The following is a 14368-nucleotide window of genomic DNA, read 5'->3' as shown; positions in this document are numbered from 1 at the left end:
TGCACACAAAACAATTTTACAATCCATGCTGGAGATTTGCAACACTATCCACATAAGGGTTAGAAGTATATTTAAAACTAGATTAAGCTATCACACAAAGTCTTTCTTCTTTCTTCAGATTTAGAAAAAACACACACATTTTTATATGCACCACTAAATATTACACATCATTGAAGGAAAGGAGAGTTCACAAGCATCAGCATCACTATTACACACAATAAAATGGTGCTTCAATAGTTTGCAATCTGAGCTGTGAAAGGCATCTTATCAAAACTGAGGTACAGAAGTCAGCAGCCACTAAAGTACTTGCAGATCTGAACCAATAATGCAAAACAGATCACTCAGACAAAGTATCAATACTAGTGTGTGGCTCAGTGGATGAGTTTCTGACCATTCAAAGATCTAAACCTGTTGTGAGCTGCTCAAGTAACTGTGTTTTATCAAAAGTGGAAAAGATTAATCAAGCCAATCAAAAGACTGGCAATCACAATACGTAAAAGCAAAATTTTAATACTGCTTATTTATTTCAGATACAATGCAGTCTACACAACAGCTGTTGTTGCACCACCTACACATTGTTACTTTACAGTGGAACTGACTAACCACATTCAAGATCCGAATGTAATTTGTCATCAGATAACAAATCCATATCACACAAACTTCAATTTGTGAATGCCAGTCAATAAGTAAAGAAGTTTAAACATCCTGACGTATTAAAACTGTTTGCCAACTCAAACTCAGAATTTTGCTTTTCTCATGTTATAAGCTATAGAGTGAACACACTACTGCAGAAGAATGAAAGGAATTTAGTAGGGAGGGAGGGAGGGAGGGAGGGAGGGAGGGAGGGAGGGAGGGAGGGAGAGAGAGAGATGAACAGCACAAACCTGAATGAACCACCACCTCGACCTTGTTGACCACCTCGTTGGATGTACCTTCCTCCCCGATTTCCTCTGATAGGTGTACCACCTAAGGACAAACATACCATGTAAGACATACTGTAAAATGTACTGATTAATACAACTTAGCCTTCACTGCTGCATACAGTATTGATGGTGTATGGATTACTCTTATTTCTCATGTTGTGTATCAGAATCAAAGTATATACCGGCATTAAATCCAAACTATTTTCCTATACATAAACATACAACAGTTTCAGAATCTGAACAATAAGACCTATCACAATAGGCAATACCACTAAAATATAAGAATCAAAATGTCATGGAACTGCTAGCTACATTAAACGAATTGAAGTCTTCTCTGAAATCAGAAATCACAAGTGACAGCTCTGTAACGCTAATCAATCAACATCGTACTTCGAGCCTTTCTCAAAGATAAAACACAGAGAGAGAACAGGATGGAAATTCAGTTATAGTGAATAAAAATTGTGAATGGTGCATGTAGTCTCAATAGTAAAGGATATTATTCAAAATCTTCAAAGTTGAAAAGAAAGAACCAGAAATGATGACACAAAAGAGGATCAAAGAATTATTGTCATAATGAAACAAAGTGACAAGAAGATAAAAAAAACTGTTCGTACGAAATTCACAATTCAAATGTAATCATTTAAACCCGAGGTAAGCAGCATGAGAAAAATGATGGAAATTTATGACAAATGCCTATGTAATGTAATACAAAACACAGTAACAGCACCAGCAGCAGTGGTGGTGGTTGTGGTGGTGGTGGCGGCGGCATAGGTTTCAATCTTAAGAAAAGTGATATGTAAAACATTCTTCCATCTGAGTAACGTTAATGGCAATGGTATTAAAACAACCAGCAAATACTACAATTGTGTCCAAATATGTTTTGCATACGTATAGTCTGTTACCACAGTCATTCCTATTTCACAAAGAGCTATTTGTTAAGGAGACAAAAAAAAATGGAAAAATGACCATAACTTATTCATCTCAAGTACAACATGGGTTCTACTGGCACCAACTTCCTTCCATTATCTAGGCCACAATGGAGTGAGTTGCAATCCTTATGTGCAGCGACATGTACAGTGAATTTTTTTGTATTACAATACGCTGCGTATTTTAATATTACAAAAGTATAAGTTCGAGCTCCATCAAACATAGCATTTAGGCTTCCAAAGCTTTGAAATTGACATTGCAATGCGCTTTTGTAAGCCAATCAGAGCTCATGTCACATGATCTCACCAGCCGATGACAGCAGATATTCGGAGTATGGGCACGTGATGTAGACAGCCAATTGCAACGTCACTTAAGTAGGCAAACACAGCAATAGCAAAAGTTAATGGTTTAATATACATACTGTAGTTACAAGAAAAGCTAAGCTTTCATAAATAATATTAGTCTTTTCTTGTATGTGATACAGTTTAAGGTAGGTCACACAAATGTGCAAGTAAAATTTTAAATAAGGACATAAGTATCTGCTCTTCTGGGCTCAAAATTATTCTATGTGGCTGGTTAAGTTTTAAATGAGAGTCAAACACACTGTGATTTCAGAAATTCATCACACATTCTCATTCATCTTACATAAAAGGAAATTTACTTTGAAAATAATACTTTTCAATCCACCATTCGCAATATTTTCCTGCGACCTGTTACAAAAAGGCTCATTTCAGCAAACGCCACAGAGCATCAGAGAACAGGTGTTACTGCATGTGCACAGCTACAATGACATAGGAAGCACCTATGTTCATATTGCATTAAGAGATCTTACATTATGCCATGAAAGAAACAGAACATCAGAGGATTCTCCAAGACCACTGGAATTCCGTAAATCATACTAAAACGCATAATTTGGCTTAAAGTGAACAGTCGTACGTCCAGATTCACAATGAAGTAAGCAACCTGATATTAAGCTTTTCAGTGTGATTTTCAGGATGCAAATTCTCTTGGAGTACCTGTACTGAATTATGTTTAGTTCTTTACTATGGCATAATGCCATACATCCCAGAAGATGATAGCATGCACTTGAAATTCGGCAAACAATTGAAACTAACCAATAGTGTGCAATGAAACACTTTGTTTTAAATAAATTGAGTTCCTCTGCGGAAAAGATTAATGAAAGCCAAATATCTTTAGCAAACCAATAAAAATAACTTCATTATTCTGCAAGGAGATTAATGCAACTGCCAAAACTTGGAAATAAAAAAAAAATCAGGACAAGCAATAACATATTTTAGCCTTCCACAATTATGTAATTTTATTCATTTGCCAGATCCTAGTCACAGAAATCTGTTTTGTTTCCATTTGGCATTAGGCCTGCAAACATAGAGGTAACAGCAAAATCACTAAACATAAACACTTGTCACATGGAGACTATCCTCCTCCCAACAACAACCCAGACTCCTCTACACATGTGTGAATCTGGCAGCTTGGGCGCACCAGAAAAAATTTTCTGGGTAGCATCTGGTTGCTTGTTGCTGCTGCTGATACAGCTTACAGCCACATTCAAGTAGCCAGAAGCAGGAAGAGGTACTACTCATACTCGACTCAACTGCACATGCACATGAGCCCACTGGCAATTGCTCAAATGAACCTAATGTAAACAGCTGTGATGTCACAGTCATCAGAAGCAGTTTTTTGTTATGAAGTACAGTATTACATAGTCTTCATCCTAAAGCCTTTGATACATTTTTGCTGTTGGCAGATGCTTGTGAGTGTACCAAGTTTCATTTTTATAAATGGAGCATTTCCTTTCCAATGCAAGTTTTATTTTGGTTTTTTTCCTCTTGTTTTATTGCTGCAGTGTTATTTTGCAGTAGCGAGATACAGTAAAATTATTTGTTAGAGTATCAGCTCTTACCAGTCCAAATCATAAAAATTTAACCAAAAACTAAAACAATGAAAAATTCGCAGAATTCTAAAAAAAATCCCTGAGTTTTTTCCTGGTTTTCTCTGGATTTCTTGGTTGTCCAGTGGCATATACACCCTGTTACAAAATTTATCTAGAATTTCACTCATAGCTTTGTGTGCATCTCAAAGCCTACAAACAACACTCTCTAGCAACAGGATTTCCAGACAATGTCTTTCTCCTCTAACTTACATTTGAGCCCTGCTACTCTAGCACCAAATATTTACTGTGAGTGAAAACAGCTCCTCTCTGTGTCAGACTTTCTACTCATAGTTGATCTCTGTTGTGTTTCTTCAATCTAAGTCATCATTCTTTTGAGTAATCCTCCAGCTGAATTTATTGATACAAATCTGATTGGCAGCACTGAATTGTTTGCCAACTATTCCATCATGCACCCCGTGCATATCTTGTGCAAAGATCATTCTACTTCCTATCTTCACATATATTTTTAAGAGTACCTGATTATTAAGGAAGTTAAGGAGTTTGTATCATTTCTCTAAAACTGCTGTAAAATCTATTGAACTTTAAACAACAATGAGTGGAGTTGTATTTTGAGAAATAGATTCACATCAACAAAATGACTTATGCCCATTTTCTCTGCAATGTCACCACACTTTCTTACACTAATATATTACATTGCCTGATTTTCAATGTGACATACCACGTCCTCTCTTGAATGGACGTCTTGAAGGACTCCTATAAAGTGAGCTTTGGCCCTGTCCTTGTGTTTGTGGCTGTCTGTATCTGAAGTTATCCAGCTGACCAACTCTGTTACCAGATAACTGCCCACGACCTGTTAAAACAAGAATTTCCATGTAAATTCATTAGTGGGCAAGATTTTTTTATTGTGTCTAGCTAAATAATAAAAATAAATAGTATTTTAACGTAGAGAATATTAATTATCATCTCCTCCACAATTAATTTTTAACTGGGGATTTTGGATCAATTTAATTCAATCTTTAAACTATTTCAAACCTTTGCTTTAATTGGATAAATTTTGAACTGGTTTTCATTGCCAAGTTGTAGACTCAAATATACAACTAAATTTCATGACGTCTTAACTGAAAATTGATAGATTAAAGTACATTTTGAGATTTAAATTACATAATAAGCACAAACTCAAATCTGCCCTCACATTACAGATTTAGAAACAATAATATACAATTGAAAAAATTAGATTTCAATATTTAGAAACTTAAAAATACTGTAAACAAGGTAGAATATGTAGACAGAATACTGATGATGGAAAGACTACAGGGAAAACAAATTGATGTGTTATTGGTACAGACACACTTGCAACCGATCAGCATAAAGATGAGACAGAAGAGAAATGTCTGTATTATTGTTATGGGGATTGGAACGCTGAGATGTTTTCAGGAAGCAAAGGAGATATAGTAAAACAATTTGGACTAGGCACAAGGAATGACAAAGAGGCGAAAGGTCTCATGAGCTGTTGGCAATACCTTGTTTGAGAACAACAGAAGAAGGCGATATACATACGTTTCTAGTTTGGATGGAGAGAGGTTTATTTATTTATTTTTTAAGGAAGGATACAGAAACCACCCGAAGAATGCTGCAACATACCCACGAGCTAACATAATTTCTAACTACAATCTGATAGTACAGAACAACAAGCAAAGCTCACGAAACTATCGAGAAGAAAAGCTAAAAACAAGTTAAATGTGAGGAAATGGAGAAAAAGAGGAAAGTGCGAAATGATGTACAGATTAGCTATGGGTGTTTGAAACTAGGGAAAAGAAGATTATCATGGAAATCCTAAGAAAGTACGGCACAATAACCAAAGAGCCACAAGAGGTCGTCTGTGTAACTAGGTGTTAGCCGTCCAAACAACTATAGTTGTGTGTTCAAGATAATCAGCCAATTGCAGGAAATATGAGCTCTGGTGTACCAGGAACAAATAGCATTTATTAACTAATAAACACAGAAGATATAATTGATATTTTTTGAGACTATTTAGTGTTAGAGAAGAGTTAGACAAGACTGCCTATCATTGCCAAGAAACTATTATCCTGCACTATACACAGAGAACAAACTAAATCAGCACCTCTGGTGGCTGGAGCACGAACTCCTTTACAGCTTATGCAAACACAGCAGCCGACAGTAAATGACAAGGTTGTTTGCCACGTCAGCCCCCTCACGAGGAGCAGAGTGTCATCGAAAAATCTTGCTGGGAGGTGCAATCAACGCCTGGAATGTGTTCTATGTACAGGTAATGGGTCTGCTTTGGGTGAATATGGCTATGCTTGAGGATGAGGACAAGGTTGAGACCGGTTCTGTGGTACATGTGTTGGTGGTACTTCCGAGAACAAGTAAGCTCATGTCAATGTGTCAATTAAGACTGTGGTAGTTTTACCATTCACTAGAATGCTCAGAGTTTGTGCTCTTTCGACAACACAATGTGGGCTTGTGTAAGGTGGTTGTAGAAGTGGTTTGACACCAGCTGCATGTAATATTACATGTACATGTTTGTAAAACACGATGCACATAGGTTTGTTTCGTGTGATGTTTGGATGCTTCACGAGGGCGAGTGGTTACCACGTACAATCGATTAACTGTTGTAATTTTTTTTATGTTTATAGACTGAAACAGAAAGTGAAAATTTGTACTAGGCCAGGAATCGAACCCAGTTCTCCTGCTTATTAGGTAGGTGTACTAGCCATTACGCCATGTTGGCACAGCAGTTCACACAACTGCATGGATTAACCAAGCATGCTGCCCTCCTCGATCTAAATTCTCACTGCCACCCCAGCGTACTTGAAATTTCCCTTTACACACAAAATAACATCTGTATGAGACAGTAAAGTCTCTAAAATTGCGTAATTTCATTTGTGTATGTACCAGCACCTAGAATGCAGTCTGGATCCCCATTTATGATCGATGCTGAGATATTATTCCAGAACATGGTGAGCTTTGGCAGTTCTATTCATGTGTAAGGGGGAATTTAAAGTAGACTGGGGCAACAGTGAGAATCTGTATCGAGGAGGGACGCGTGCCAGGGTAATCAATGCAATTGTGCAAACTGCTGTGCCAAGATGGCTTAGTGGCTAGTGCACCTGTTTTGTAAGCAGGAGAACCAGGTTCAATTCCCAGCCTTGGTAGAAATTATCACTAGCTGCTTCAGTCTATATACATAAAAAAATCATATCTGTATTAGGCCAGTGAAGTCTCTGAAACGGAGTCATTTCATTTGAAGCTGTTGTAATGCTGCATCGATAGCAGTCCAGCTAGCATCTACCACCAATGCATGAGGTGCATCTAATGAGGGATGTGCCAGAAGTGAGGCACTTGTTACGGTTTCCTTTGGTGCTTCAAAGGTATGGCTCATTGTATCTGTCCACTGGATTGGACAATTTGCCTTAGTTTTAGTTTCAGAAAATGATACAATCAATAGTTTTTGCACCTGGGTCCAGTGGAGCAGATGATGCCAAAAAAATTAGGCATTTCTAGAAAATGATTTAGTTTCTTAATCATTTCAGGACACAAAATTTTCATTATGGCTTCTATTTCCTCAGGATGCATTAGTGATCCTGATGACAAAATTAGATGGCCCAAAAAGATAATTTGTGGTTGAATAAATACACAGCAGTATTCAACACCACACCATGTTGTTCCTATGTTTAAAGACTTCCATCAACTGTTGCTGGTGCTGTTTCAAAGTGGCCAAAAAAACGAGGATGTCGCCTAAGTAGGCAAAACAGAATGACAACTCTTGCAGCATAGCATGGAGTAAATATCATGAAGACCCACTTCAACAAGCCAACATCACGATTATGCCTGTTTTTGGAATGTCCTCCTCTTCTGCCATGGGAATTTGCGTGAAAGCCTCTGGACAGTCTAGCGCATTAAACGAAGTCACAACACACAGAGCATACACATCATCTCTTAACAGGGATATTGGATATCCGTTTGGCACCGTCCCTGCATTAGCACCGTGATCACCACATAGGTGCCACACACTGTGGCACCACACTTCTTGCATACTAGGTGAAGATCACAAACTGTTAGAAGGGTGAATAATGACTTCTTTGAGTACAGAGTTGTAGTCTGCATTTGTGATAGCCAGAAGGTCAGGAGCTAATCATCTATGTCTGCAAGAAACTGGTGGGCCATAAGTCCTTTCGATGTAATGGATAGTCCATTTGCACGAATGGACACAGGCAGACAGTGTTTGTTGGTAATGAGGATCACCCAGGGGCTAAACATGCCCTGGCGCATGGCCAGCACATCTTGGCACAGTGTTACACCGTCTGGGTTATCTGGATACTTCCCACTAACACCAACCTGTCAGAACTCCGGAGATGGGAACTTGCCCTTCAGTATATCCTCTCTTCTCGTTATCCGCCAGGCCTCAATCTCCGCTAATTTCAATTTGCCGCCGCTCATACCTCACCTGTCTTTCAACAACATCTTTGCCTCTGTACTTCCGCCTCGACTGACATCTCTGCCCAAACTCTTTGCCTTTACAAATGTCTGCTTGTGTCTGTGTATGTGCGGATGGATATGTGTGTGTGTGTGTGTGTGTGTGTGTGTGTGTGTGTGTGTGTGTGCGCGCGCGAGTGTATACCTGTCCTTTTTTCCCCCTAAGGTAAGTCTTTCCGCTCCCGGGATTGGAATGACTCCTTACCCTCTCCCTTAAAACCCACATCCTTTCGTCTTTCCCTCTCCTTCCCTCTTTCCTGATGAGGCAACAGTTTGTTGCGAAATCTTGAATTTTGTGTGTATGTTTGTGTGTCTGTCGACCTGTCAGCACTTTCATTTGGTAAGTCACATCATCTTTGTTTTTATATATATATATATATATATATATATATATATATATATATATATATATAAATAAAATAGAGGGAAACATTCCACGCGGGAAAAATATATTTAAAAACAAAGATGATGTGACTTACCATACGAAAGCGCTGGCAGGTCGATAGAAACACAAACAAACACATACATACACACAAAATTCTAGCTTTCGCAACCAATGGTTGCTTCGTCAGGAAAGAGGGAAGGAGAGGGAAAGACGAAAGGTTTTAAGGGAGAGGGTAAGAAGTCATTCCAATCCCGGGAGCGGAAAGACTTACCTTAGGGGGAAAAAGGGACAGGTATACACTCGCGCGCGCACCCACACACACACACACACACACACACACACACATACAGACACAAGCAGACATTATAAAGGCAAAGAGTTTTTGCAGAGATGTCAGTCGAAGCGGAAGTACAGAGACAAAGATGATGTTGAGTGACAAATTATGTACAAGGGGCGGCAACTTGAAATTAGCGGAGGTTTAGACCAGGTGGGTAATGGGAAGAGAGGATACATTGAAGGGCAAGTTACCATCTCCGGAGTTCTGATAGGTTGGTATCAGTGGGAAGTATCCAGATAACCCGGACGGTGTAACACTGTGCCAAGATGTGCTGGTCGTGCACCAAGGCATGTTTAGCCACAGGGTGATCCTCATTACCAACAAACACTGTCTGCCTGTGTCCGTTCATGTGAATGGACAGTTTGTTGCTGGTCATTCCCATTATGTGGGAAGCGTTCTATGTGGGCATGTTGACAGACACACAAACAAACACAAACACACACACAAAATTCAAGCTTTCACAACCAACGGTTGCTTCATCAGGAAAGAGGGAAGGAGAGGGAAAGACAAAAGGATGTGGATTTTAAGGGAGAGGGTAAGGAGTCATTCCAATCCCGGGAGTGGAAAGACTTACCTTAGGGGGAAAAAGGACAGGTATACACTATCACACACACACATATCCATCTGTTTTGCGAGGGAAAATGCACGTAATTTCAAGATATTTTTTTCTGAGAGCTACAAAGTAGAGATTACAGTTATAATTGTTCATTTTAGTTTTCAAAGAATTTGTCCTCACATTACATACCTAATTTTCATCTTCAAATTAACTTACTGATCGCTGTGGCCCTCCTGTGAATAGTACATAATTCACAGGAGATTTTTTTTTTTTTGTCATAGTATTAGAGGAATTTTATTATAAGTTTAAATCTATGGTTATGTCCGCCCATACACAACTAAAAACACTGATTTAGTTGTGACAACAAAAGAAGAATTTAATGCAAAAATATCTTACTCCACAGAAGTTACGTGGATAAGTAACAATATTAACAGTCTTAGCAAGTTAATTTTAAACAAACAATTTTGATTTGTTTTCTAAAAATTGGTGCCACACAGGGCCTGTCTTGTGGTGGAATTCTTTTGTGAATGATACACTCAAGTGACAAAAGTCATGTGATATCTCCCACTATCATGTCAGACTTCCTATTGCCAGGCACAGTGCAGCAACTTGACATACCATGGACTCAACAAAGTCATTCTAAGTCCCCTGCAGAAATAATGAGCCATTCTGCCACTGTAGCCGTCCATAACTGCGAAAGTGTTGCCGGTGCAGTATTTTGTGCATGCACTGACCTCTCAATTATATCCCGTACATGTTTGGTGGAATTCATTTAGGACAGTCTGGGTGATTAAATCATTTGCTTGAAATTTCCATAATGTTCTTCAGACCAATCATGAACAACTGTGGCCCAGTTACATGCCACATTGTTATCCACAAAAATTCAATCGTTGTTTGGGAACATGAAGTACAGGAACTGCTGCACATGGTCTCCCAAGTTGCCGCACATGGACCGGAGGACACAGTCCATGCCGTGTAAACACAGCCCTCATCATTATGGAGTCACCATCAGTTTGCACAGCATCTTTTTGGCAACATGGGTCCACGACTTCACGGTCCATGCTACACTCGAACCCTACCATCAGCTCTCAGCAACTGAAATTGGGACTCATCTGACCAAGACATTGTTTTGCAGGTGTCTAGGGTCCAACCAATATGGTCACGAGCCAGAAAAGGCGGTGCAGGTGATGTCGTACTGTCGTACTGTTAGCAAAGGCACTCCGTCAGCCTGCTGCCAAGGCCATTAAAGTCAAATTTCACCACCATGTTCTAACAGGTATGTTCATCATACATCCCATATTTATTTCTGCAGTTATTTTACGCAGCCTTGCTTGTGTGTTAGCACTGACAACTCTACACAAACACGGCTGCTCTTGGTCATTAAATGAAGGCCTACGGTGACAGGTAGGGCCTAAAATTTGGTATTCTCGGCAAGCTCTTGACATTGTGGATCTTCGAATATTGAATTCAATAACGATTTCCATGATGGAATGTCCCATGCACCTAGCACCTGCTATCATTTCATGTTGAAAGTCTGGTAATTCCAGTCATGTGGCCATAATCACATCGGAAACCTTTCACATAAATCACGTGAGTACAAATGACAGCACTGCCAATGCACTGTCCTTTTATACCTTGTGTATGCCATACTACTGCCACACGTATACATGCGTATCACCATCCCATTACTCTTGTCAGCTCTGTGTATAATTAAAGTTTTATTTTTGTACAATCTACAGCACTGTATCAGTATTTAAGAGGTTAATACACTGTTGTATATTAACAATACTTGGTTACTGTTGCATATAATGTGCAATAAAATGAAGAGAGAGAGAGAGAGAGAGAGAGAGAGAGAGAGAGAGAGAGAGAGAGAGAGGGGGGGGGGGGGGGGGGAGTAAAGGAGAGTTTGCATAACTAAAGAGCAAATCCTTCAAAATTAGCTGTACACAGAGAAACTGCGAAGAAAGGACAGGAAAGAATAGAACTTAGGAAATATCCCGGTATAAAAGCAAGGGTAATTGAGGAGACATGGACACTGAACTCATTTACAAAGGGGAAACTTAGGACAGCACAGAGAGCCATGGAGAGATCAATGCTGGGCTATACAAGAAAGGACAAATAAAGGGCAGATGACATCGGGTCTGTGACAAAGGTTAATGACATCTTAGAAAGAGTAGGTTCCTTGCCACATCGCAAGAAGAAAAGACAACAGACGGATGAAGCTAGTACTGGAGTGGAGTCCAAGAGAGCACCAGAGGCCTAGAGGAAGACCACCAGACAGATGGGACAAAGACATCAAGAAGATCGCTGGTAACACCTGGCACAGAACTGCCCAAGACCATCCCACTTGCAGAAGACTTCTGAAAGCCTACCTGAATCCACGACTCGAAGAGGCCACATCATCTAATGATTGAATTGGCTGATGATGATGAATTGAGGAAGAAATAATCATGAAAAGTAGTACAGAGAAATGAAAAGATTAAGTGCTGAAGTCAGCAAAATATCCGTATCAGAACCTTATTTAAGTTCATACAAATCTCCACAAACTTTGCAAAAGATGGTAACAATGTAAAAAAGATACTTCAGACATTTCAACTACAAAATATGCTAATAGTGTGCTTCCAGGTATTCTGCTGAGCTGCTATTTCTATTTTATGCAGAATACTGTGTGTACAAAATATTAAGCAAATAAGCACAACATTCTGCATAAAATAGAAACAACGACTCTGCAGAACATCTGGAAGCACACCATTAACCCAAAATCAGTTAAATGATCTCGAGAGCAAGAACTGCACAGTTTTGCAGAAAGGTTACATGGCTCTCTCAATTGAGGAAGCAATTTTTGGAAGACACTAAAATGGAGCTCATAAAAAAAGACTACTTGTTATGCATTAAGACAAAAAAAATTGTTGGTATCTGATACACTCAAACTGTCTGTAGATACCATGCTAACTTTGATTATCTGGTGAATGCTATGAAAACTGGGATAATTCTAAGAGGTACGGAGTTACTGGAACATGTAGTCTGCAATGTAAAAAGTGAATCTTGCATGTTGATTTCATATATGAAGTGTAAAAATTGCATGTCTAAGCTTCAATCCCAGTTCAATTATTAAGTTGACTATGATACAGAAATTGAATGAAAAAAAGGACTGTTGCTGGTTTGCAACCAAGGCTGTAGAAGTTAATAGTACCACTGCTGACATAGTATCAGAAATTGAGAAGCGAAATATTAAATACAGGGTGTCTCCCACTCAAAAGACGCCCCACAAATAAACATTTGCTTAAATTGCAATTGAAGGCTTTGCATAAAAATCAGGAAACGAAATGAACGTGCCATACCTTGTTCATGTGGAAATAAAGGCGAATCACAACAGGTGTTGGAAGTGACCGCCCTCAACTTGTAAACTCAGGTGAACACAATGTTACAGATTCTGGAATGTTGCTGCTAGAACCTCTAGTGCCACAGCCTGCATTTCATGGATGATGTTCTCTTAAATCTTATAAGTTGAGTGTTTTGTTCCTGTACACCTTGCCTTTTAGACCACCCCAGAGGAACAACTTAGGTAGTGTTAAATCAGGTGACCTTGGATGCCACAATCCTTTCGAAATCATTCTACCAAGGAAAAATGATTAGACTTCAGCCTTAATCGCTCAGGACATGTGACATGTAGCACCATCCCGTTATTACCAGCCGAGGGCAAGTCCAACTGGTTCACAAATTGGTGAAACATTTTGACGAAAATTGCACTTTTCACAGTAGACTCGTAAAGAATTGGCCCGATAAAGCAACGCTGTGAATCACATAGAACACACCAGTTTTTTGTAAATGCAAGAGTTGCTCCACGAGTGCATGTGGACTTTCATTACACTACAAATGTGTATCCTGAAAGTTTATTGCTGAAACCAACGGCAAAATGTAATTCTTTTGTCTTGACATTCAGTTTCTGAACAATTGTGAATCTATATGGATACATGGCGGCTTTCTTCAGCAGATCTGTGAAATGTGCTGTGACACTCCACATTCCTGAGATAAATGTCAAACTGACTTTGCAGGACAGGCCAACAATCGTTGTTTCACGTCAGTCACTTTTTCTTCTGATAGTGGTGGCTGACCCCCAACGTGAAGATCCAACACTGTTCCAAAGCTCTCCACCGTTTTCATTAACTTCTGTACCCAGCATTAAGGCAGTATAAGCTGGTCACCAAACTGTTCAACAAACATTCACTTACATGTCTTAATGGAACCAGTAATATAATACTGTTTCACAAGAAATACACACTCTTCAACAGAATAGTGATACACTGTCACTAAACAGTGCGCTCCAGCCAAACACTGTTGCATCTAACAATGTTGCAGAGTGTAGTATTGCCACGTCAAACGTCATAAACTACATGGTGCAGTTTCAGGAGAATTGCCAAAGTGTGTTTGTGGGACACATTGTATAAATTTCCCTGCTTCATTAAAAATGCACAAAATGATGAATTTGAGACAAGAAAGCAAAATGGATCTCAAGAAACTGGAATGCTACAGATATTGGTTGCTGAACAAGTAACAAATTTTACAACCTGGGCCTGGAGTGAACTTTTAGGTGAGAAAGGTCAAAAACATAAAATCTACGGCATCTGTGAAAGTGGTGCTGAAAATGGAGAAGATAAGCTATATTTTTCTGAACCAACTTAAAAACAAAACAAGTTCTTCATATTAGACAAAAGTAACATTTCTTTCATTAAAAATGAAAAAAATTTGAAACCAATAAATTGCCGAAGATCATTAAAAAGGTAATACATCTTATTACAGGTCTGTTCAAACTTGGGACTGTAACTGTGTT

The 14368-nt window shown here is 39.0% G+C and overlaps 1 protein-coding gene across 4 annotated transcripts in view; it reads right to left on the bottom strand.

Annotated features, from left to right (window-relative positions):
• The window catches only part of LOC124610194 (chromatin target of PRMT1 protein-like), a 55674-nt gene that overhangs the window by 15713 nt on the left and 25593 nt on the right, over positions 1 to 14368 (bottom strand). For all 4 annotated transcript variants that reach the window (XM_047140140.1, XM_047140141.1, XM_047140139.1 and 1 more), the window contains 2 exons: positions 4481 to 4612; positions 885 to 966 (listed from right to left, as the gene is read on the bottom strand). In XM_047140140.1, the coding sequence (XP_046996096.1) occupies positions 885 to 966; positions 4481 to 4612 (214 nt within the window). The remainder of the gene's footprint in view (positions 1 to 884; positions 967 to 4480; positions 4613 to 14368) is intronic.

This window comes from Schistocerca americana, chromosome 1 (genome assembly GCF_021461395.2).
Source record: "Schistocerca americana isolate TAMUIC-IGC-003095 chromosome 1, iqSchAmer2.1, whole genome shotgun sequence".
NCBI lineage: Eukaryota > Metazoa > Arthropoda > Insecta > Orthoptera > Acrididae > Schistocerca > Schistocerca americana.
This window is presented reverse-complemented; position numbering and strand designations above follow the sequence as displayed.